Source organism: Drosophila sulfurigaster, chromosome 2L (genome assembly GCF_023558435.1).
Source record: "Drosophila sulfurigaster albostrigata strain 15112-1811.04 chromosome 2L, ASM2355843v2, whole genome shotgun sequence".
Lineage (NCBI taxonomy): Eukaryota > Metazoa > Arthropoda > Insecta > Diptera > Drosophilidae > Drosophila > Drosophila sulfurigaster.
The window spans coordinates 9,550,613-9,574,703 of record NC_084881.1 but is presented as its reverse complement, the minus strand read 5'-3'; the positions used below and the strand labels follow the sequence as shown (position 1 = coordinate 9,574,703).

At 35.9% G+C, this 24,091-nt stretch overlaps 7 protein-coding genes across 10 annotated transcripts; 5 read left to right on the top strand and 2 right to left on the bottom strand.

Annotated features, from left to right (window-relative positions):
• Positions 1-4,848: 4,848 nt before the first annotated feature.
• Positions 4,849-6,869, top strand: LOC133850862 (pickpocket protein 11). The gene is made up of 3 exons (XM_062287104.1): positions 4,849-5,806; positions 6,451-6,586; positions 6,653-6,869. Exons 1-3 carry the CDS (start codon positions 4,849-4,851, stop codon positions 6,798-6,800), a joined length of 1,242 nt encoding a protein of 413 aa, XP_062143088.1. The 3' UTR covers positions 6,801-6,869.
• A 370-nt stretch (positions 6,870-7,239) lies between these two features.
• On the top strand, positions 7,240-11,049 carry LOC133849699 (pickpocket protein 11). Its single transcript, XM_062285810.1, is given in 7 exon segments — positions 7,240-8,029; positions 8,087-8,288; positions 8,290-8,390; positions 9,015-9,478; positions 9,538-9,703; positions 10,252-10,352; positions 10,424-11,049. Coding segments are annotated over 7 exon segments (1,626 nt in total). The 5' UTR covers positions 7,240-7,556; the 3' UTR covers positions 10,543-11,049.
• Positions 11,047-12,416, bottom strand: LOC133849705 (zinc carboxypeptidase A 1-like). The gene has a single exon (XM_062285812.1). It carries the CDS (start codon positions 12,392-12,394, stop codon positions 11,093-11,095), a length of 1,302 nt encoding a protein of 433 aa, XP_062141796.1. The 5' UTR covers positions 12,395-12,416; the 3' UTR covers positions 11,047-11,092.
• A 1,203-nt stretch (positions 12,417-13,619) lies between these two features.
• On the top strand, positions 13,620-19,709 carry LOC133834940 (uncharacterized). 4 transcript variants are annotated; one of them, XM_062264727.1, is made up of 3 exons: positions 13,620-13,682; positions 18,947-19,448; positions 19,523-19,709. In XM_062264727.1, exons 1-3 carry the CDS (start codon positions 13,635-13,637, stop codon positions 19,525-19,527), a joined length of 555 nt encoding a protein of 184 aa, XP_062120711.1. In that variant the 5' UTR covers positions 13,620-13,634; the 3' UTR covers positions 19,528-19,709. The 4 variants fall into 4 exon arrangements, with proteins under 4 accessions (XP_062120711.1, XP_062120712.1, XP_062120714.1 ...); XM_062264728.1 differs by lacking the exon at positions 13,620-13,682 and adding an exon at positions 16,518-16,544 and having other exon boundaries at positions 19,523-19,708; XM_062264730.1 differs by lacking the exon at positions 13,620-13,682 and adding an exon at positions 16,875-16,911 and having other exon boundaries at positions 18,938-19,448; positions 19,523-19,707.
• On the top strand, positions 15,552-16,244 carry LOC133834944 (uncharacterized). The gene is made up of 2 exons (XM_062264734.1): positions 15,552-15,605; positions 15,673-16,244. The coding sequence occupies exons 1-2, from the start codon at positions 15,570-15,572 to the stop codon at positions 16,192-16,194; spliced, it is 558 nt and encodes a 185-aa protein (XP_062120718.1). The 5' UTR covers positions 15,552-15,569; the 3' UTR covers positions 16,195-16,244.
• Positions 19,710-20,132: 423 nt separating the features above from the next.
• Positions 20,133-20,899, top strand: LOC133834943 (uncharacterized). The gene is made up of 2 exons (XM_062264733.1): positions 20,133-20,281; positions 20,336-20,899. The coding sequence occupies exons 1-2, from the start codon at positions 20,234-20,236 to the stop codon at positions 20,849-20,851; spliced, it is 564 nt and encodes a 187-aa protein (XP_062120717.1). The 5' UTR covers positions 20,133-20,233; the 3' UTR covers positions 20,852-20,899.
• Positions 20,900-21,638: 739 nt separating this feature from the next.
• Positions 21,639-22,987, bottom strand: LOC133834937 (zinc carboxypeptidase A 1-like). The gene has a single exon (XM_062264723.1). The coding sequence runs from the start codon at positions 22,958-22,960 to the stop codon at positions 21,680-21,682; it is 1,281 nt and encodes a 426-aa protein (XP_062120707.1). The 5' UTR covers positions 22,961-22,987; the 3' UTR covers positions 21,639-21,679.
• Positions 22,988-24,091: the final 1,104 nt, after the last annotated feature.

The window sequence follows — 24,091 nt, the reverse complement described above, 5'->3', positions numbered from 1 at the left end:
CCAGAGCAGAAAAGTTAAATAAAAACAACACGGCGAAATGTGCAAAAAATAATCGTAAAAATACACACAAAAAACGAAAGAAAAAAAGATAATATAAATACATTTTTAAAACAACAAAATCGTATTATTTACGTTTATACTATATGAGTAAACATTTCAAACGTTGATCTAAATCAAACGAGCTAAGAACCTACGATACCAAACAAAATAACACGATGGGAAAACAACATTTGCGATTGCACCAATCACTCACAATTTGTAAATAATCTCAATCTGGTCTAGTTCTTGCTTTTAGAATCATTTGGCAACAATTAAATCACGAGATTAAAAAGTACTTTTTATTTGTTTACATTAGAACCGAGAAGAGAAGGCTGCCAATCTTATTTGCGCTTTATGGTTTATCTCATGAAAATAGCTGAATCAAGCGCGAAGAAATTTAATCGATCATTTGTCATCCTACGAAATATTTTTATTTATTTCGAGCAAGTGGCCGCAAGGCTGAAATTTTTCCAGTATTTACCTATTACAAGTATTTTCGATAAACAAAGAATTTTAATGTTATTGCGTGAGATTCAATTGTGAAAGAATTCAAAGCAGACCTTGAGAAAATTGTTATTAACATTTAATGCAAACAATTAAAAGCACACCTCTGTGCAATAATCAAAATATGAAAGGCTTTCTGATTACTTAAAAAAATATATGCACAATTTCAAATTTTCCTTGAAATTTCGCACATTGCCATTTAAATGTTTTAACTTAATTGAGCATAAAAAAAAAAGAAATTCCAAAACAACTCACATAAGAAAAACTTAAATCTCAAAGTTAAAGAAAACAATTTATTTTAAATATAATAATGATATATGTATTTTGGTCATACTAATTTCAGTATAACTCTTTTTAAGATAGTGTCGTCAATCATTAATTGTTAATCAGTATATTTTTCTAAGGAATTATCGCAAACCTGAATTGATCTATCGCATGTTCGAAAGCAGCGCGTGGCATCTGTAAAACTGTCCAGTTCAGCAAATATAATATTCATCAGACGATTTATTGAACTCAAATCGGAAATCACAAAAAAGATTTACGACCTTCAGCAACAAGCGAATGACACGATTGGGTTAAATGTAAATACAATAGAGCACGTTCTTCCAGAACCTGGATAATGCTGACTCAGTGGGTATTATGTTCGGTGGTGGGTTCAGGTTCAAATGGCGTTGCCCAGAGTCGAGTCGACTTAAGTCGAATGATAGATGGACGATACGTTTTTAAATCAACAACAACAGAAGTTCGCAAAATCGAATCATGTTCAATTTGCGTCAATTACACGAAAAGATTAGCCTCGCCCCAGTTTCGTATTATGATGATACGTCTATATAAATCAACGTCTGATAATACAAACAAAAATACGCTGCGGGGGGGCGATGAGCAGACACAAAAAAAAAAAGAGAAAGATGGAGAGATCAAACGAGAGAGATGGGGAGAGACAGCGCAATCTGAAACTGAGTCGTCGGCTTATCAAAAGTTTAATTTTACAAGGCGCAGTTCCAAAAATAGCTCACGCGACACGTCAGTCGGTCAGCTTGCAGTCCGATGCAGGTTTTTACCGTTCAAGTGACGCAATAAGGTATTATGTTTACCGTTATACTTATTTTAGGGTCTCCCTTGAAGTTATATTTTTGGGGCACTCAATAGGATTACAATGTGCATACAATTGCATTGCAGTTGGAGTTTCCAGTACAAACCAGCTCAGATCGATTGTCGATTGTCGGCTGTCGAACGGGGCTTATCGACACACGACATCGGAACGGACACATAATTTTGTAATGTATATAGTATACGTATATATATCATATATTTGTTTGTCGGTATACCAGCCAGACAAGCGTTGTCGGGCACGTGGCTGCTAAATGAATGAAATGTTCACGGAATACTTATTAAAATATCATTAGAGATACAAACCGTGTACATATTTGGGCAACCTTGCGCCGTGTGCCAAGCCATAATATACTCAAAAGAAATGAAAAAACCAAAAATATAATTAATTAAAGCCATGCGAACGTCAATTCGGCGAAAATTTATGGCATTCAGATTTTCATAGAAGCCAAATATTTGCCCAAGTCGAAAGCAGAGTCTTCTGTAAATATTATCCATTCAAATATTTGCTTACACGAGCCAATGACTTTTTATGTTGCGCTTAAAAGTATGCAGCAGTTCTTTTAAAATCAAATTGAAGAATAAATAATGAGAAGCATGATCTAATTTTCAATTATCATTCATTAAACTAAGTCGATGAGTTCATTTTTGTATAAAAATATCATTTATAGATAAATTATTAGCATTAAAGGTTTTTTACATCAAACGTACAACTTATTATATTTTTTGAATATATTGAATTTTTGAATAACGTTTTACATTTGATTGTTTAATAATTCATTACATCTGTATATGCAAAATAAGTAAAACTAATAAAATGCATTTCTTCCGCATTTTCTTCCACTTCCGGATTTCTCTCAATTTTATATACGCTCTCATATTCATGCATGACTCCACTTCCTCATTCTGTCTTACTCAGTCTTGATAGCACTGTCTTTGTCTACATTTGCTTTCTTTCTTTTACAGCATTGACTACAATAACTCAGAGTTTGGTTTATAGTGATTTCTACTATATGTAAATATATCTCAGTGATTGACAAGATCGTTAACGAGTCACCTGATGAAATTCATATCCAATTTTAACGCCCCATTTGCGCGTGACTTTGATGTATCTATTTGGGCACTCGGCATACATACAATATACATATATACTTATGTATTCAATATAGGTAGAGACACATAGCAAAGAGGAGGAAAAGACAATATAGCAGCTTCGATGATCAGCGGTTGTGACGATACGAACTGAATGAAAATATTGCATAAGAACTGACTGACAGAGCTATCACAACACAGTCCAAATGTTAAGAGGTGGGAGGTTATACATTTTACACAACTTAATATATATATAAATTAAACATAAATATTTAAATTTTTGTATAAAACATTGAAATACAGAATGTTGTTTTGGTATATTGTTATAGTACTACATTAAAAATATATTATACAGAACCAAATATACTAGATGGTCAATCAAAGCAGCTGAGACCTGTAGTAAGTAGGCATTTTCTCCACACCAACGAGTTTCGTAATAAACCTCTACAATTTTTATCTGATTTTAAAAATAATAGTTATTATTGTATGTGCCAAAAATCATATATTCTGAAAATCGGGGGCGGAAACAAAGTTGATCTGCGTGCAAATATAAAAAGTGCTTACAAAAACCAAATTATATTTCTAGTTCTTATAGTCTCTGAAATCCAGGTGTTCATAAACGGATATGGCCATATCATATCTTTAGAATATATATACTTTATGGGGTCAAAGATGCCTCCCTCCGCCTGTTACATACAATTCCTGTAGGCCCAAAGTTACGATAACCTTCTTCCCTATAGGTAGCGGGTATATTAAACATAAATATTTCAATTATTTTTTTTCATTAAATGTTGCTATTGTCGTATTTTCACAAAAAAAACTTTATTTTCAAATTAGAATTTTTAAGTTGTCATATAAATGGAGAATTTATATTTATACTCGTTTCTGTGCAAAGATTATGTAAATATGTATCCATAATTAGAAAGTGCATAATTGTTGTGCTAGAAATAGTATTTAAATAAAAGTATTACCTATGTAGTTAAATATTGATAGTCATCTATTGTGGCTTTGTTCGAGGAATGGGTGTGTGTGCATTGTGCAGCAACCGTGAACTCATTAGTTAAATAAAAACAATGTAGAATTTCAATGTAATATCAGCAACAATTAAGAATAGGAAATGTGACTGTAAACAATTATATCATAATAGATATTTACCATGCTTATCGTTGGCTAGCCCGGACTTCCCACCTTCTCATAAACAAATGGCTAATTGTTATTTCTTCTGTTTTTTGTTTGCTATATTTCAGGTGTGAAGCTAACAATAGATGCACTCTTCTGATTGCGTGTGGAGGCAATATGCAATCAAACGTCGAGCAAGTACTTTCGAATTTATTACAGATAATTTTAACACCTAAAAGGCGTACCGTCGTATACTTAATATTGATTGGCGCGTGGATAATTGATTTTTTGGGGGCCTGGCAATATCGCAGCGACTTTTGCATATAAAGCATTCCCAATTGGCACTTACAGAATAGAATACTTCAAGAATCGAAAGGCGTTTAATCGTGTAACTCAAGTATTTTTAAAAGCGTAATAAATATTAAAGAATATATTTAATTTATAAATTAATGGTTATTTTATTCGCGGCGAATATCAAAGAGTTAACAACTGTTATGACATTATGTCATCTAGCTTTTAATATTTCATTTCTGTGTTTTTTTTTTTAAGTAATTACTCATTTCTGTTGCTAATATTTGCTATTATAACAAATTTATATATTATATTTTATTATATTTAAGAAGTTATTTAAAATTGAAATAGTATAAATATGAAATTAGTATCATTTCGACCGACAGCTATTTCCAATGTCAAATGAAGAGCTAGAGCAACCCATTTATCTAATCAACTTTGAGGAGTATTTGAGACCCAAGCAACCTCACAAGTCAACGGCGCTACAATGTTTCGAAAAACCTATAAAACCCCAAAGCCAGTTTTTCAAGATCTACAAACGTCTCAAGTTCGTGCGATGGTTTCGAGAGACTCGCTCAAAATTGTCGAAAAAAACTAGAGCAAGTTCCGTTGCCCAGGTTCCTGAATTTTCTGCGAGAGCGTAACGATGATGGACTATGCAAACCCAAGACTGGCTTCGAGATATATTGCGAAATGTCCAGCATACATGGATTCCATTTATTTGTGGGCGCGAAGACGTGGCAGCGTGTGCTCTGGTGGATCTTCATCTGCATTGCCGTGGTCCTCTCGCTGCTCGTGTTGATCATGTCGTATGGCAGGAGTGCAGAGACGCCAACGATACGCTACATAGAGAGCATAATGCAACCAAGTGGTGAACGTTCAATTCCCTTTCCAGCTCTCACTATTTGCTACTCGAATCGTATCTCTAAGCGAAGTCTCTTTAGCAAGGCTAGGGAGTGGGATGTGGCAAGCAAATTGTTGCAGCAATTACCGTGGTTACCTAAACGCAATTTAGGTCAAGTTAACGAGTCAATGATCAATACTTTGAGCTGGTTAAACTTTACTTGGTCGGAAGTTTTGGAGCAACTGTCGCCACAACTCTGTGAAACTCAACTATTGACTTGCTTGTGGCAGGGTGAATCGCAAAGCTGCAAAGATCTGTTTGCCACCACGTGGAGCTACAGTGAAGGACGTTGTTGCAGCTTTATGGGACAGCCAAAGTGCTCGCTTACGTCGTGCCAATCAGCAAAAGGATTAACTATACGTCTGGCCACAAAACTCGAAGATTACGGCAGCTCTTCGGCTGTCACAGCTGGCTTCCATTTATTCATACACGAGGCCGGCACCACAGTTGATGCAACCACACAACGGGTCTTTTTACCAAAAGCAACCGAGTCTCATTTGATGCTTAAACCTTATGAAACGCATGCATCTTCTTATATAGCCAGTCTGCCAATCAAACAGCGACTTTGTTATTTGCCCAATGAACGAAAGATGTTTCAATTCTCCATCTACAGTCAGGACAATTGTGTAGCTGAATGTAGAAGTGCGAGAATCTTTGAGAAGTGCGGCTGTGTGCCTCCCCATATGCCCAGCAGGTGGTATTGGTCCCAATGTCCAGTCGGGCAGTACAAGTGCTTCCAGGATCAAGGTAAGAACTAAGCCTTTCCTTTCATACATGTATATTTTATACACTAGCTCAAAATCGAAGATTAGAATTTATTGTACAAATGTTCAAAGCTCTTAGTAACCAATTGAGTAATTTTTGAGTAATACGACTCATTCAGGAAATATTTGCCAACGAAAAATATGCATGAGAATTTTTATATCCGGTGCCTATGGGATAGAAGGGTATTTAAACATTGTATCGATATACCCAATATATCCATTGACTTATTTTATTATTTTTCAGTATAATAATTTAGTATATCTTTAGAATAATAGTGCACTGTTTCTCTTTTATTGAAAATGGGTAGCCATAGTTGGACAGAGTTAATTTAAAACAAAAATACATACATGGATTCAATGCATGAGTTGAAATGAAAGCCAATTTTAGTGGTAAATAAAATACAAGAGAAAAGAAAGAGTGATTTATATTGGTGCGAAAAGTTATCTAAAATACCGTATATAAATGCCCTGGAAATTTTTGTGTATATTAAAAACAAATGAAATTATGTTTTGCAAACGTAAAATGTCCAGCAACTTTTTATATTTTTGATGTCGAGAATTGTTTTATAGTGTTAAAAACATTTTTCTCTTGACATACTCTTTTTAATGAGTAAATGTTTATTATAGATTTCAGCTGGGATAAACTTCAGTCGCATTGCAACTGCTTACCTCCATGCCAGTTTTATCGATATGACGTACACAGCGATGTGACCAACTTGGATGCCAGACAATCTATGACTAATGTCAATAATGATGCCTTCTTGTAAGTGAATATCTATTATTGGCCGTCCATACAATAATTATCATATTAATTATTCCGCTCGCACAGTCAGAACTTTAATGCCTCCGATGAGCTAGTTGTGCACATTTACTTTGAGTCGTTGAGCGCAGAGCAATTGCGCTTGGATGTCTATGAGAACTGGTTGACCTTCATAGGCAAGTACTGTGATAACTGCTATAAAACGAACTTAAAATAGGCAAAATAGAAAATAATATGAATTTCTAGAAGACACTATAGGATTAGATTAAAGCTAATTTCAATTTAATTTATTTATTATTTTAACCATTTTTTTTTAATTTTAAAACTGAAACGAAATTTAGTTAAGACAGCTTTATTACTATTTCTTGACAAGAATGCTTGTCTAAGTTTTTTTTTATTTGCAAAAAAAACATTTAATTATTTGCAAAAATACATGCATAGATTATGTATTTGTATTAGAAATGATTTAAACGAAACACTTACTAGCTGTACCCCACTACGATATTTATGATCAATGCTTTGAATCAAATTTTTTAACTCTCCCACTCAAATTAAGTGTTAAATTTTTACAAAAAAAAAAGGTCTTCTCACCATGTAACTCTTGATATTATTGACCAATTCAGCAAAGAAATATTTGTTTGTACATTATCAAGGATTTGGACTGTTCTGCTAAGACTAACGAGCTATTAGACCTATATTAATTAAGTGTATGTCATTTAACAACGGGAACAGGCACCTTCGGCGGCATCACGGGGTTGTTTATGGGCTGCAGTTTCGTGTCCGTCTTCGAGCTGGTGTTCTTCGTGTGTGTGCGACCCACTTGCAACTGGCTGCTCCGACAGAGAGTACGTTATAGACTGCGGCGTCGTCGTCGTCAAATCGAACAGGCGGCTAATGGTAATTAGGTCGAGCTCACTAACTGGCCCAAATTCCTGAGCAAAGACAAATCAGTTGGCAGTGAAAAGCGCATGAGATGGCGTTTAAGAAGCGGCGCATCTTTGATCTACGCGTGGTGCAATCGCAACAGCATATGTCTAAGTCTTTGGAAGGGCACAGGAACAGCAATAGCACCGCTACCTTCTCAGTACTCAGTCATGGTCACAGTCGCCGACGTTGGAAATATTATCGGCTGCGACTTATTTGGAATTGGTTCACGGAAAGTCTGCGCAATTATTGTCAGACCACATCGTTGCATGGCTTCAGCTACATTACTCGCCAGGATATCAGCAGGAATGAACGTTTCTTTTGGTTGTTTGTTGTCTTGTCTGCCATTATCGCCTCCATATCTCTGGTATTAGTTTCACTGTATGCGAATCGTGAGACGCCAACGGTGACTGTCATCGAGAGTTCGCATTTCCCCACCTGGAATATTCCCTTTCCGGCTGTAACGATTTGCAATTTCAACAAGATTTCGAAGACCAAAGCTTTAAACTTGATGCGAAATATGTAAGTAGAGGGTATACAAAAAATAAAATGATTTTCAATAACTTCACTTCTCTTCAGGCAACTGCCACCCAACGTCACAAATGAGCATTTGCAGCAACTTTTTAACCTAACGCTACTCCCAGTGGGCAACACCATTAGCAACGATTCCCTACATATCTACGATAATATTTTAAACATGAATAATATTACTCTCACGGAGCTGAGCAAACAACTCTCACCCGACTGCCTGGAGATGATCTCTCGATGCATCTGGAAGGGAAATCAACACACGCTGCGAGAGTCTCTTTCAACGCATTATGACACTGGAGGGCACTTGCTGCAGCTTCAACTACTTTGCTGCATTGACCAATAATTTTCCAACGTGAGTAGATGAAAATGTAATGTACCCTAATATTTAGCTTTTATTCAAAATGGTATCTCGCAGTCTAGTGTGCTCGACTTCTTACTTGTTAGTTTTTGTAAAGTTCATTTGTAAGCCGTTCTTTAATAAAATTCCAAAATTTGTATTGAGTTAAACAGTCTTCTAAACTCCAACTTATTCATTCCATTGTACTATTAAATACTAAAACTTAGTGATATGACTTGACTTACACAAATTTAGCATGCAAAGAAACTTAAGATAAACAGAAGATTGATAACTTTGTTGTCTATTTTTCATAAAATGTTAAAGTTTTGATTTTACCCTTTTTTTATGTCGTTTTTTATACTCAAAATCTTTATGACGTCAAACAAAATATTTACGAAAATAAACTTCATTCATATATACCCAACCAATTAAAACAGCGTCACAGCGTCACAGATATCTACGAATTTATTTCTCACACATTTACGCAGATAAATCAGCTTAATTAAAAATACACACAATACACAAAAATAAAACTGCCATTATACTTATAAGTACTCCAATTAACAAACATAAGAATGTGAGCTATTTATAGACTCGAATTATTCATAATTAATAATTAATCATTTGTGTGAATTACAGAAAGATTGCTTACCAGGTGCCCAAGCGTCCGTATCGGGTGACAGGGTGTGGCTATCCGACTGGACTTTCCGTGCTCCTCGATCCCATGGTCGCCGATTATTATGGCACATTCTTTAGCGGCTTCGGCTTTCGCCTGCTCATCCACAATTCGCATAATTTTCCCGATGAGAACGCAGAATCCAAAGTGGTAACCTCCACGCGAGAAAGTTTCGTGCGCATCAATCCAGAATCGACATATGCTACAAGGGATATACAGCGCATGGACTTGAAGTGGAGGAACTGCCTCTTTGGCAACGAGCGTAAGCTGGATGGACTCAGACGATACTCTTTCATCAACTGCATGTTCGAGTGCAGAATGCGAATGACTCTAGAGATCTGCGGCTGTCTGCCCGCCTATGTGGCCAACAATGGCACCTTCAAGGTGTGCGGAGTTCTTCATTTAAACTGCATTATTGAGAGCAAACGTAAGCGAGAATTATTAAATTTGATTGCGTTTTATTATTTGGAATTTCTCGCACTGAAGGTCTCTACTCTCGTGCCTTGGCGAATCTGGGCGCGTCGCTCTCCAGAGTACGTCGTACAACCAGTTTTCCCTGTGATTGTCTCCCTGATTGTGAGTCCAATTTGTATGTCTCCGAGAGCACCATGGGCCGATTAGAGGTTAATTACTCCAGCAGAAGAAGTAGCAGGCAAGTCTCTTTTTTTTTGCATTTCATTATATTTCATGGTGTTCATTATACCCACTACCCAAAGGCTAGAAGGGTATTATAACTTTGTGCCTGCTGGAAATGTAACAAGTAGAAGGAGTTATATCCGTCTGTCTGTTCGTCTGTGTGAACACCTCGATCTCAGAAACTATAAGAGATGGAGATATATTTTTTTCGAGAGTACTTGTTATTTTTGTAAGCAGATCAAGTTGGTTTCAAATTTTTTCTCACTTCCGCACCCGAAAATCGAATATCAAGGGTAAGCTAGAGTTTTAGTGCATGCAATAATAAGTATAGTCTTTATGGTTGCTAAAAAATTGGTTGAGATCAGATTAAAAATGTAGAAGTAATTTAGGAAAATCTTTTGTATCTTCGCTATATTAATTTAGATATATTTTAAAATGTATACCCACACTATTCAAATTCAAAACGGTGGGTATCTCACAGTCGAGCACACTCGACTGTAACTTTCTTACTTGTTTTTCAAATTTTTTGAATTGTTATATATTAAATTATTTTCTGATTTATAGCTCCAGTCAAACAGATAGCATTTTGGTTCATGTGTTCTTCAGCGACTTGATGTCCACTCGATACCGCATGGAAATATTTCAGAACTGGCTATCGGCACTAGGTAAGTTCCCTATCTTTTAAATTTAATAGAGATTTATTAAAATTTGTATCTTTTTTATTCTTCATTCTCAGCTTCATTTGGCGGCCTGTTGGGTCTTATTCTTGGCTTCAGCATTGTCACTGCCTTCGAATTTGTTTATTTCCTTACATTTCGTCCTATTTTCAATTACATCAACCGTGATAGAGACTAAATTGAAAATAATCTCGATCAATACAGTTCATTGCAGATTATGTGAATGCCTTACTATAATCAATAATGGGAAATTTCGCAATGCACAAAATGGTTTTGCCCAACAATCAAGACACGTGCTCGTAGTTAATCTACTGTAAATTTCTTTTATTAAATTTATTATACTCCAGCAAATTGTATTTATAACGAGTTTCTGACTACAGATATTGAAACGTACTATGCGTATACTTGATTAGAAGTGTGGGCAGAATGTAGATCGTGATCGCAAATAAATGTTGAAACAGCATCTATCTATTGGGTCTGTTAAATGTATTTTTAACTTAGTATCAATCACATGGTTTTTATTGCTCTACACAAAATTCCTACGAAATGCGAAAGTTGATAATTACAAATGATTCAAACAATAACGTAAAACCCATGTCATAAAACTATTATTGTGCAATGACATGTTTCCACATTCTATTTTGAATATCCGAGAGCAGTTAAAGTAATTAAGACTAATTCATCATAAATAATATTCAGTTTTATATGTAGACAACAATTGAAGTCGTTTATTTATCGAAATAGCCCAAAGCCTTGACCTCGGCAGCCATGGCGACAATGGAGTCCAGCAACTCCTCGCTGGCGGGAATAATCTGTTCAGCGGGCAGTCTGAAGCCAGTAAGGATGGAGTTGGAGGACGGACGCAGCTCATAGCAGAAAGCCATACGCACATCCTGAGTACCATAAGCCCAATCAGTGCTGGCACCAGCTGCGGGGTAGATGGCATCATAGATGTTGCCACCAGTGTACTTGGTGCTGTAGCGCTGCGAGACAGCCGCGATAGCAGCATCAAACACTTGTTCGAAGTCCTTGACATTATCGGGCAGCTCATTAGTGTGGCCATAAGGATACAGCAGATACTGCGAGTAAGAGTGGAGCGAGATGTACAGCTGAATCTTGTCTTTTATCGAGGCAATGTATTGCGACAGCGAATAAGTCTCGATCTCAGAGAAGGCCTCGGGACCGGCATAGGTGTCAGAGCAGGGACTATCGCTGGCGCCCACCTCGTTCCAATGGAAGCCCCAGTTGCGGTTAGGATCAGCGCCATAGCAGCTGCCATAGGGAGTGCGAGTTTTGCGCCACAAGCGATTCGTGGTGTGAGTGTACACATAGCCATCGGGATTGGCATGGGGAATGACATACCAGTTGTAGTTGTCAGCCAACTCCTTGATGGAGTCCACCTCAGAGGTCAGCAGCTGGTTGATGATGAAGGTGGCAGCAGCGGGAGAAATCCATTCGCGAGCATGAATGCCAGCCTCCAGGAAGATGCCGGGCTTGTCAGACAGACTCTTGGAGATCTTAACACCCAGAATAGAACGGCGCTGATAGCTCTTGCCACCCTCGATCAGTGTGACAACATGGGGATATTTCGAGGCCAGCTGTATCATCCAGGTATAGGTATCCTCTAGTTCATAGTACTGTTCCCAGTTGTATTGGTCGTCGGCGCGTCCCGTCATGCCAACGCGTCCCTTGATGGCAACCTTCTCGTCGACCTCATCCATAGACTTCTGGAAATCCTTCGATTGCAGCTCGTATTTAATCTCAGCCCTGCCCAACAGATCCAATAAATCGGGCACCTTGTGGGGAGCGACAACCATTTGAACATCTTTACCCACAATGTGCACACCATCTAGGAAGAGGATGGAGTCGGAGGAACCCTCCAGATCCTTCAGCACGGCAAGTTGAGCCTCGTTCGCGGCATTGGCCTTGTAGAGACGATAGTTGTCATAGCGGACACGTTCCGCCTGGCCAACAGCAAGAGTGGCCAACAGGCCGAAGAGAGCGAATAGCAGAGACTTGTTCAGCGACATGGCTGTCGTTGGTATAACATCTTTGTGAGCATTTGTTTGACTTATATAGATGGTCGGGGTTTTGGGCATTACGTATCTGATAAGCGGCGATAAGACAGTTGGCCAAATTTTATTTATAACCTTTGGGCTTACATTGTCACCTTTTGAAAGCATAAATAAAAAATGAATAAAACAGAGAAAAAAAAATTATCTGCGTCCCAAACTTATCAATGCCACGATTCTCTCGGCATAAATCAAGGGGAAAAAATAGTATATATTTGTTGGGCGCGCGTCAAAATTCCATTGGAAACGTACAATGTTTTTGTAAATGTTTGAAGAAAAAAGTTTCGTTTACGCTAGTTGTAAAACAAATGGGCTTAATCATGGCCGTCTATCAGTTTATAAATGAATGACTGGCAATCAAGAAACCAAATATACGTTTCCAAAGGCCAGTCGCATTAAAAGGGGATTTTCACGTAATACAATCTAGAAATGATTTTCTAATAGAATCAAAAACATAATAAGAAGACTTTATTTTTCATTGCAAAATGCTTAAACAATTTTGATCGAATAATTAATCAATTTCTGTTGGAAAACATTATTTTGTTTAGAATTTTCTCGCAAAATAAAACTAAACAAGTAAGATGACTATGCGGTATTTTTCTTTATATATTCTAATAAATATACCAACAAAATATTGCTATACAAATGGTATTTGATATATACTATATTCAAATTACACTTTAGTGTACAAAACATGACAGATCATCGGAGATGTCTCTTTTGATCTGTTACTTTAATACATTTTCAGTTTACACAAAGTTATATTACCCTATAAGATATAATTATGTAATTATAATTAAATTCTACAAGCATTAAATTTTGAACTGATCACGCTAACAATTTCTCAGAAAGGTTAAATTAATGGGAGCATTGCTTATTAATATAGCGCACGAGTAAATTAAACTAAATCATACATAATCATAATCAGACCTTTCTTTAGAGATAACAATTTTGACAACACTACTATTAGCATAAGGAGCATATACTCAAGACTGCTATCTCTCTCTCTCTCTATATATGTATATATATATATATATATACACATATGTATGTGTATTCTGTATATAAGCATAGACACTCAATTTCTCGACTTTTTTGGATTACGATTGCGTGATCCGTCGATTTAACTTCGTTGCTTGCTATATAAGCTGACAAATTCGCACTTGAAATGTTAGTACGATTTAAATATTTTTTGAAGATGCGTAATGCGTATACAGTGATTCTTGCTCTCCTGGTGTGTATTCTTGTGGATAATTATAAAGGAGTGGATCCATGTATTAACTTAACGACAATCTTTACAGAGCATCGGAAGTGTTGCTCTAGGCAACAACCTTGAAAATAATTTGAAAGAAGCTGCCATAGAAACTAAAATTCTTATCAATAAGGGCGACTTACAAGTTTATCTTGAAATAGCTGAAGCAATTGTGTCAAATAAAATTGCACCTGAAGAGGAGATTGAAAATTGGCGCGGATATGCTTCCGAGTTAAAATCTTGGAATGTCACAATCGAGGAGGATTATCTTTTACCGCTAAGAAGGATTGTGTCTCATATCCCATTGACCCAACTTAGAAGCAAATTAAATGCATATTTGGATGGTGAATTGTCAAAATTTGATTCCGACATGATAAAACGTAATGATGAACAATATACGTCTTTTAAAATTAAGGCAACTGATATTATAAATGACGCAAAAAAGGCAGGCTATACCAATGAAATCCTAAATAACAAATTTAATGATTTTCGTTATTCAAAAAACGACAACCAACTAGAATCCAATTTTAATGTTCTTCTCTCTTATCTAAATGATTTGAATCTAAATTAAACTTCAGAAAATAAAAAAAAATTTGAGTTGCGATACGCCTAATAAAGTTTTATATTTTTAACTAATTTTATTAATCTTTTTCCAAAGACGTGCTAAATTTATTTATTAACCTAAATCATGCTTCCGTTAGTTCGTTTTTAGAGATAGCAAAGTTGACACTTCTCATAGTACAAAAATTGTTTTTGCAGATTGTAGATTGAATGTATATATATAATACATATAATAAAATAATAAATAATATATAAATAAATATACATACATATGTGCTTATATAAAAAGCGCCGATGTTGAATAGACTAATTAGTGTCTAGGTCTGCATAATTGTATACATACTAGTATATGTATTGTATATATATTAGACTATTAGACATCGGCGCATTCCATATAAACTCATAAATATGCACTTGGAATGTTAGTACGACTTAAATATTTTCTGAAGGTACCTTTTGTGTATACAGCGATTCTCGCTCTCCTGATGTGTGTCCTTGTGAATAATTGTAAAGGAGCGGGTGTTCTAACGATATGGGACTTTAAGGTGGCCATACTATAATTCTCAAAAAAGTTCTAAAGTCTCAAGACCATTAATTATTATTATAGCATACGAGTAAATTATGCTAAATCCGTTTCTTAGAGTAAGCAATATTGTCAATACTTCTCTTAGTAGGCAAAGTTTGTTTGCAAAAAAAACATGAATAAACTGAAATAGAACTGGAATTTTGTAGATTTAATGTATGTATGTATATAATAAATTTATTATAAAATAATTTATACAAAATATTTCTGTATATAAGCTGATAAATTCGTACTTGAAATATCATCGGAGATGTCTCTTTTGATCTGTTACTTTAATACATTTTCTGTTTGCACAAAGTTATATTACCCTATAAGATATAATTATGTAATTATAATTAAATTCTACAAGCATTAAATTTTGAACTAATCACACTAACAATTTCTCAGAAAGGTTAAATTAATGGGAGCATTGCTTATTAATATAGCACACGAGTAAATTAAACTAAATCATACATAATACATCTATCAGACCTTTCTTTAGAGATAGCAATTTTGACAACACTACTATTAGCATAAGGAGCATATACTCAAAACTGCTATCTCTCTCTCTATATATATATATATATTTATATATATACACACATATGTATGTGTATTCTGTATATAAGCATAGACACTCAATTTCTCGACTTTTTTGGATTGCGATTGCGTGATCCGTCGATTTAACTTCGTTGCTTGCTATATAAGCTGACAAATTCGCACGTGAAATGTTAGTACGATTTAAATATTTTTTGAAGATGCCTAATGCGTATACAGTGATTCTTGCTCTACTGGTGTGTATTGTTGTGCATAATTATAAGAGAGTGGGTCCATGTATTAACATAACGACAATCTTTACAGAGCATCGGAAGTGTTGCTCTAGGCAACAACCTTGAAAATAATTTGAAAGAAGCTGCCATAGAAGCTAAAATCCTTATCAATAAGGTCGACATACAATTTTTTCTTGAAATAGCTGAAGCAGTTGAGTCAAATAAAATTGCACCTGAAGAGGACATTGAAAAGTGGCACGGATATGCTTCCGAGTTAAGATCTTGGAATGTCACAATCGAGGAGGATTATCTTATACCGCTAAGAAGGATTGTGTCTCATATCCCAGTGCCCCAACTTTCAAGCACTATAAATACATATTTGAATGGTGGATACTCAAAGTTTGAGTCGGATATGCTTGAACGTAGTGATCAACAATATACGTCTTTTAAAATTAGGGCAACTAATATTATAAATGACGCAAAAAATGCAGGCTATACCAATGAAATCCTAAATAACAAATTAAATGCTTTTCGTTATTCAAGAAACCACTACGCACTAGAATCCAATTTTAATGTTCTTCTCTCTTATCTAAATGGTTTGAATCTAAATTAAACTTCAGAAAATAAAAATTAATTTGAGTTGCGATACGCGATACGATAATAAAGTTTTGTATTTTTAACTAATTTTATTAATCTTTTTCCAAAGACGTGCTAAACTTATTTATTAGCCTAAATCATTCTTCCGTTAGTTCGTTTTTAGAGATAGCAAAGTTGACACTTCTCATAGTACAACATTTTTTTTTTTCCGATTGTAGTATATATATATATATATTAGACTATTAGACATCGGCGCAAACCATATAAACTCATAAATATGCACTTGGAATGTTAGTACGGCTTAAATATTTTCTGAAGGTGCCTATTGTGTATACAGCGATTCTCGCTCTCCTGATGTGTGTCCTTGTGAATAATTGTAAAGGAGCGGGTGTTCTGACGATATGGGACTTTAAGCTGGCCATACTATATTTCTTCTCAAAAACGTTCTAAAGCCACAAGACCATTAATTATTATTATAGCATACGAGTAAATTATGCTAAATCCGTTTCTTAGAAAGCTGTCAATATTTTAGTAGATTTAATGTTTGCAAAAAAAATATGAATAATGAAATAGAACTGGAATTTTGTAGATTTAATGTATGTTTGTATATAATAAAATAATGTATACAAAATATTTCTGTATATAAGCTGATAAATTCGTACTTGAAATATCAGTACGATTTAAATATTTTCAGAATATGAGTGTTGCGTACACAGCGATTCTTGCTCTCATGGTGTGTGTCTTTGTGAATGATTGTAAAGGATTGGGTGTGTGTATTAATTTAAATACTATGTACATACATATATCTACAGAGCATCGGAAGTGCTGCCCTGTCCAGCAACCTTAAAAATGATTTCAAACACGGTGCTATTGAGATTTAAATTCTCATAAATAGAGCCTACTTACGATCTAACATTGAATTCGCTGAAGCAATTGAGGCGAGTAGGGTATTACCTAAAGAGGAGATTGAAAAGTGGCATGTATATGCTGCTCAGTTAAAATCTTGGAATGCTACTAACTCAATGGATTATAATAAACCACGACACATTACCACGTCATGTTTAAAATTTGATTATGAGAAATTTAATGAATATACGAATGGTGCCTTCTCCAAATTATCTTCCAAGGCTCTTGAAAGCTTTGACCAATATTATATAGATTTTAAGATAAGGGCGTCCGATATTATAAATGTTGCTAAAAAAAAGCAGGTTATTTTAATGAGATCGTGGACACCAAATTTAGGCACTTTTCTAAATCAAAAGGAGACCGTCGGGAATTCTGTTTCGACGATTTACTCTCTTATCTAGTTAATGTTGAAAATTAAAAATTTTGAAACTAAAAAAATAAAATTAAATTCTGCAAGCGTTTTTAACTGATCATACTACTTCTAAAAAATGTTTTATTAATAATACATATAGCGCACGAGTAAATTAAGCTTCTATTAGTTTGTTTCTTAGAGATAGCAAAATTGACAATACTTCTCTTAGTACACAACGTTTGTTCGCAAAGAAACTGAAATAAAACTGGAACTAAGTAGATTTAATGTTTATGTATATAAACACTCAAAACAAACATATGTATTATTTTAAATATATATGTACACCAAATTTACCCAATTTGTTGAGTCAAAAGACAAACGACGGGAAAACTATTTTGATATTTTACTCGTTTATTTAGTTGAGATTTTGATAAAATGAAATTTTGAAAAATGAAATTAAATTCTGCAAGCATTAAACCATAAACTGGGAATGGGAGCATTTATTATTAATAAAACACTAGAATAAATTAAGCTGAATCATACTTCTAGTGATAGCAAGGTTGATACACTATATTTAGTACGCAAAGTTTGTTTGCAAGTTTTGCCACTGTCACAATGAACTGCGAACAGAAAACTAATTTAAAACTAGAATTTAGTAGTTTGTATTTTGAATTTATAAAACATAAGTCGATGGCCTTATTAGCTAGCACTCCCTTCTTTTAGTTATTATATTATTTGGTATAATAATTAACATGTAAATAATAATAATAATGTATAAAACATATATTTTATATTACATGAGGTAGGTGTCTAAATATCAGTCGATTCAAAATCTGTGCTTCCCATATAATATTATACATATGCTATCTAAATGTTAGTACGATTTAAATATTTTGTTAAGATGCGTTTTGCGCTCTCCTGGTGTGCCGACGTACAATATATTATTGAATTAGCTGAAGCAAACCTTAAACTAAATCTGGAATGTGACCATCGCAGACGATTATAGGTTGCAACATATCAGTCTCGCGCCTCGATCGCCAAAACGAGAAATTGATAAGGACAAATTAAATGAATACTCGAATGGTGCCTTCTCCAAACTTATATGTACTTCTATCAGTTTTTTGCTTTGCGAAGTTGACAACACTATTTTTAATACAACAAGTTTGTTTGCAAATTTCGCCACGATCTTAGTCTAAACTAAAGGAAAGTGAAATAAAACTGTAGTTTTTTTTATTAAATGTATATAATATATATGCATATAAATTTTAATATATATGTATAAATATGTTTCTCCCAAATCTAAGCACTCAACTATTCTACATTTTCGGATTGCGATCAGTCGGTGCCTGCTATATAAGCTGATAAATATGCTTTTGAAACGTTAGTACGATTTAAATATTTTTTGAAGATGTGCATTGCTTATACAGCGATTTTCGCCTTCCTGGCGTGTGTCCTGGTAAATAATAATAAACAGTGGGTTTGCGTTTTTAAATAACGAAAGCATTTACAGACCATCGGAAGTACTGCTCCAGCCTCCAGCCTCGAACATGATTTGAAAGAAGCTGCTGTCGAGACTAAAATCCTCGTCAACAAAGCCGACGTACAATCTCTCATTAAATTAATTGAAGTAATTGAGGCGAATAAGATTTTACCTGAAGAGGATCTTCCAAAGTGGCATGCATATGCTGTTCAGTTAAAATCTTGGAATGTTACTATCGATGACGATTATAATAAACCCCAACGCAGTCTTCTGCCAGTGCCAGGACCAGAAGAGTATAGAAAATTAGATGAATATTCCAATGGTGCCCACTCCAAAATTGTATCCGATCTACGTAAACTCACCGCTCAATATTATACAGCTTTCCAGATTAAAGCATCTAATATTATAAATGCAGCAAAAGAATCCGGATATACCAATATAATCCTGGATAGCATTTTTGCTGATTTTGCTGTAGCAGAAGGCGATCGACGACAAATCTATTTCGATATTTTACTATCTCGTCTAATTAAGGGTAAATCTTAAAAACTCATATATTCAACAATTTTATGTATACTCCAACATTAATTCTTTTTCACTTCTAATTAGCCTGAAAATCAGTTTCGCGCCTCGATCGCCAAAAGAAGAAATTGATAAGGACAAATTAAATGAATACTCGAATGGTGCCTTCTCCAAACTTATATCCGATGATCATAAACTCAGCTCTTAATATTATGCCTCTTTTAAGAATAGGGCCTCTGATATTACAAATGTAGTAAAACAGGCAGGATATGCCAATTAAATCCTAAATACCAAATTCACCAATTTTGCTGAGTCAGAGGGCAAATCTGATCTATCTTAATATTTTATTCTCTTATCTAGTTGAGATTGTAAAAAATTAAAATATTTAAAAAAAAAATAAATAAATACTGCAAGCACCAATGCTAATCTTTTCATTTAAAAAAAAGTTATAACATAATTGGAGCAATAATTAATAATACAGCACAAGAATATTCATGACCGAAATCATACTTCTATCAGTCTGCTTCTTAGAGAGAGCAAAGTTGACAACACTATTTTTAGTACAAGTTTGCTTGCAAAATAAAGGAAAGTGAAATAAAACTGGAAGTTTTTATATTTAATGTATATAATATATATGTATATAATTATTAATATATATGTATAAATATGTTTCTCCCAAATCTAAGCACTCAACTATTCTACATTTTCGGATCGCGATTGCGTGATCAGACGGTGCCTGCTATATAAGCTGATAAATATGCATTTGAAACGTTAGTACGATTTAAATATTTTTTGAAGATGCGCATTGCTTATACAGCGATTTTCGCCATCCTCGTGTGTGTTCTGGTAAATAATTATAAACAGTGGGTTTGCGTTTTTAAATAACGAAAGCATTTACAGAGCATCGGAAGTTCTGCTCCAGCCTCCAGCCTCGAACATGATTTGAAAGAAGCTGCTGTCGATACTAAAATCCTCGTCAACAAAGCCGAAGTACAATCTATTATTAAATTAATTGAAGTAATAGAGGCGAATAAGATTTTACCTGAAGAAGACCTTCCAAAGTGGCATGCATATGCTGTTCAGTTAAAATCTTGGAATGTTACCATCGATAAAGATTATACTAAGCCCCAACGCAGTCTTATGCCAGAGCCAGGACCAGAAGAGTATAGAAAATTAGATGAATATTCCAATGGTACCTACTCCAAAATTGTATCCGATCTACGTAAACTCACCGCTCAATATTATACGGCTTTCCAGATTAAAGCATCTAATATTATAAATGCAGCAAAAGAATCCGGATATTCCAACAGCAACGTGGACGACATATTTGAAAAATTGTCTACGTCAGAAGGCGATCAACAACAATCCTATTTCGATATTTTACTATTTTCTCTAACTAGGGGTGAAACAAAATGAAAAATTTTAAAATAAAATGATTGATATTAATTGATCGCACCATTAGCCGTTTGAAAGTGTGTATGCAAGAAATGTTTTTGGATTGGTTTTTGTTAAGAGCATTAAATTCCAATATTTAACCCATTGTATGGAGAACATATATTTGGTGCTATGAGTCCCAAACAACTTATGAATATTATTTGTTTTTTAATAGTATGTTATTTTTTGGGAAAGTAGAAAGTAATAAATCTAATAAAACATATAATTCAATAATTGTATGTATACTCCAACATTAATTCATCTTCACTTCCAATTAGGCTGCATGAAAATTTAGGCGTATTAATCAATCATTCATTGTCGTGACAGCTTTGATGAGCCATACTAAATGCCAAAGAAGATAAAAATGTCTTTCAGACTGCATCGAGAACTGCTTATAACAAGATGGTTCCATTAGCTGAAGTAGAGTCCGAGAGCCGTCTACTCTTTAGAGATTTTCTACGCAATAGTTATATCAGCGGACTACAGCCCTTTCTCTTCGACACCTCAGTGCGCTATGCCAAGTGAGTATGACTGCGATTTCCCCCATTTGTGAGACCATTACAAAGTCTATTGACAGAGCTCTCTGGCTAACGTTTCTGGCTGTGATAGTAGTCTCGACCCACATCGTTATCGTCAACCTGACACTCGAGTACATTGTGCAACCCACTGAAATCCATATGTCCCCCAATCAGGTGCATGTGGCAAACAGTCCCTTTCCTGCCGTCGCCATCTGCAGCTCAAACATGGTCAGCAAACGACAAATGCAAACTTATGCTGCCAAAATGTAAGTCGTTTATTTCGTAGTTCTTTTTAATCGAAGTATCCCAGAGTCTTGACCTCACTAACCATGGCCACAATCGAGTCCAACAACTCCTCGCTGGCAGGAATAATTTGCGCAGCGGGCAATATGAAGCCAGTTTGAATATTCCACCTCTTAGGACGCAGCTCATAGCAGAAAGACATGCGCACACCCTGAGTGCCATAAGCCCAATCAACGCTGGCACCAGCTGCGGGGTAGATGGCATCATAGATATTGCCACCAGTGTACTTGGTGTTGTAACGCTTGGACACTGCGCTCACAGCGGCATTGAACACTTGCTGGAAGTCCTTGACGTTGTCGGGCAGCTCATTGGTGTGGCCATAAGGATACAGCAGATACTGCGCGTAAGAGTGGAGCGAGATGTACAGCTGAATCTTGTCCTTTATCGAGGCAATGTATTGCGACAGCGAATAAGTCTCAATCTCAGAGAAGGCCTCGGGACCAGCATAGGTTTCAGAGCAGGCATCGTTGCTGGGGTCCACCTCATTCCAATGGAAGTCCCAGTTGCGGTTAGGATCAGCGCCATAGCATCTGCCATAAGGAGTGCGAGTCTTGCGCCACAGGCGATCGTAGGTGTGGGAGTACACGAACCCATCGGGATTGGCATGGGGAATGACATACCAATTGTAGTTCTCGGCCAAGTTCTTGACGGAATCCACCTCAGAGGTCAGCAATTGGTTGATGATGTAGGTGGCAGCTGCAGGAGCGATCCATTCGCGAGCATGAATGCCAGCCTCCAGGAAGATGCCGGGCTTTTCGGCGCCGCTCTTGGAGATTTTCAGACCCAAAATCGAACGACCCTGGTAGGTCTTGCCACCCTCAATCAGGGTTACAGCATTGGGGTACTTCTTGGCCAGGGATTGCATCCAGGAGTAGGTGTCATCCAGTTCATAGTACTGCACCCAGTTGTAGTCGGTGCTAGCGCGACCCTTGATGGCAACCTTCTCGTCGACCTCATCCATAGACTTCTGGAAATCCTTCGATTGCAGCTCGTATTTAATCTCAGCCTTGCCCATCAGGTCCAATAGATCGGGCACCTTGTGGGGAGCGACAACCATCTGAACATCGGTGCCCACAATGTGAACACCATCTAGGAAGAGGATGGAGTCGGTGGAACCCTCCAGATCCTTTAGCACGGCGAGTTGAGCCTCGTTCGCTGCATTGGCCTTGTAGAGGCGATAGTTGTCGTAGCGGACACGTTCCGCCTGGCCAACAGCAAGCGTGGCCAGCAGGCCAAAGAGAGCGAATATCAGAGACTTGTGCAGCGACATGGTTGTCGTCGTTATGAGTTTGCCGAAGGTGTGTTGTGGTCTTATATAGGCGGGCATTTGTTGTCGCTAGATTCTTCGTGTCTGCTTGATTGTGGGGCGATAAGTTTGTCAAATGCATCTTTTTCCTTGCAGTTTGTCAATCTCTTGGGCTAAGTAAGCTGGTAAGGCGAAGTAAGAAATTTCTCTTATCAGGACAACCTAGTGGCAACTCATCCTTCGACTCCCCGATAGAATCACCGAAGTTAGTCATCTTGGCGCGGCGACTGCTTCTGTTGGCCAACTTTTGCCTGCATGCCCACGATGAGTCGCAGTTTGACGTCGACGAATTAGGTTAACTTCGTCGACTGCTCAGCAGCTACCACAATGGGAGCGACTACTCGGTGCACGATATAGTATGTCCTGCATATAATTTGTGCACAACGAGAGATGATTACACAATGACATATGTTAGTAATACAGCGTTTCGGGTAAGAAATGAAATGTTTAAATGAATTTATTTAGATTTCTGCTCCAACTTAGAAAAATAATTATTAAAAATTAAATTATTTTTCTTATTTATTTCGATTTTAATCATGATTTTATTCATGTTTCTGGATTAATTGTTTTATTTATCTATTATATCATATATAGCATTTTTCAGTGTTGCTAATTAAACTATTAGAACAAACACTAGCAATTCATTACGCTAGTAATTATTTGGCTTATTTGAACCAAAATTTGAGTACTACAATTCTTGTTTGTAGGAAATTGTAGCTCTTTAGCTTTAGGTTTAGGTAGGTCCGGCTGCCCCCTACGAGGGGCGTACACCAGTGTAGGTTCGTATTTGTCGGTATAATGTATCTTCGTCTCAGAAATCGCACATTATGGAGGTAAAAGATCGTTTAGGCACGAGGTATTTCAGACGTAGCCAGGATAACGCTGATTATTTTTTAATGGAAAACAACATTTTTAAATAGAGCGTTAGATCGAAATTAGCTGCCCTAACTCTGAAGCAGTGTAACGCGTTGTTAACATAGGTACACAAATATATTGTATATTATACATATATACATATATGACTCAAAGTATTTAAGAAAATTTAAATAATTAACAAAAATATTATTATTTTTCTAAAGTCAGTGTAGCAGGATA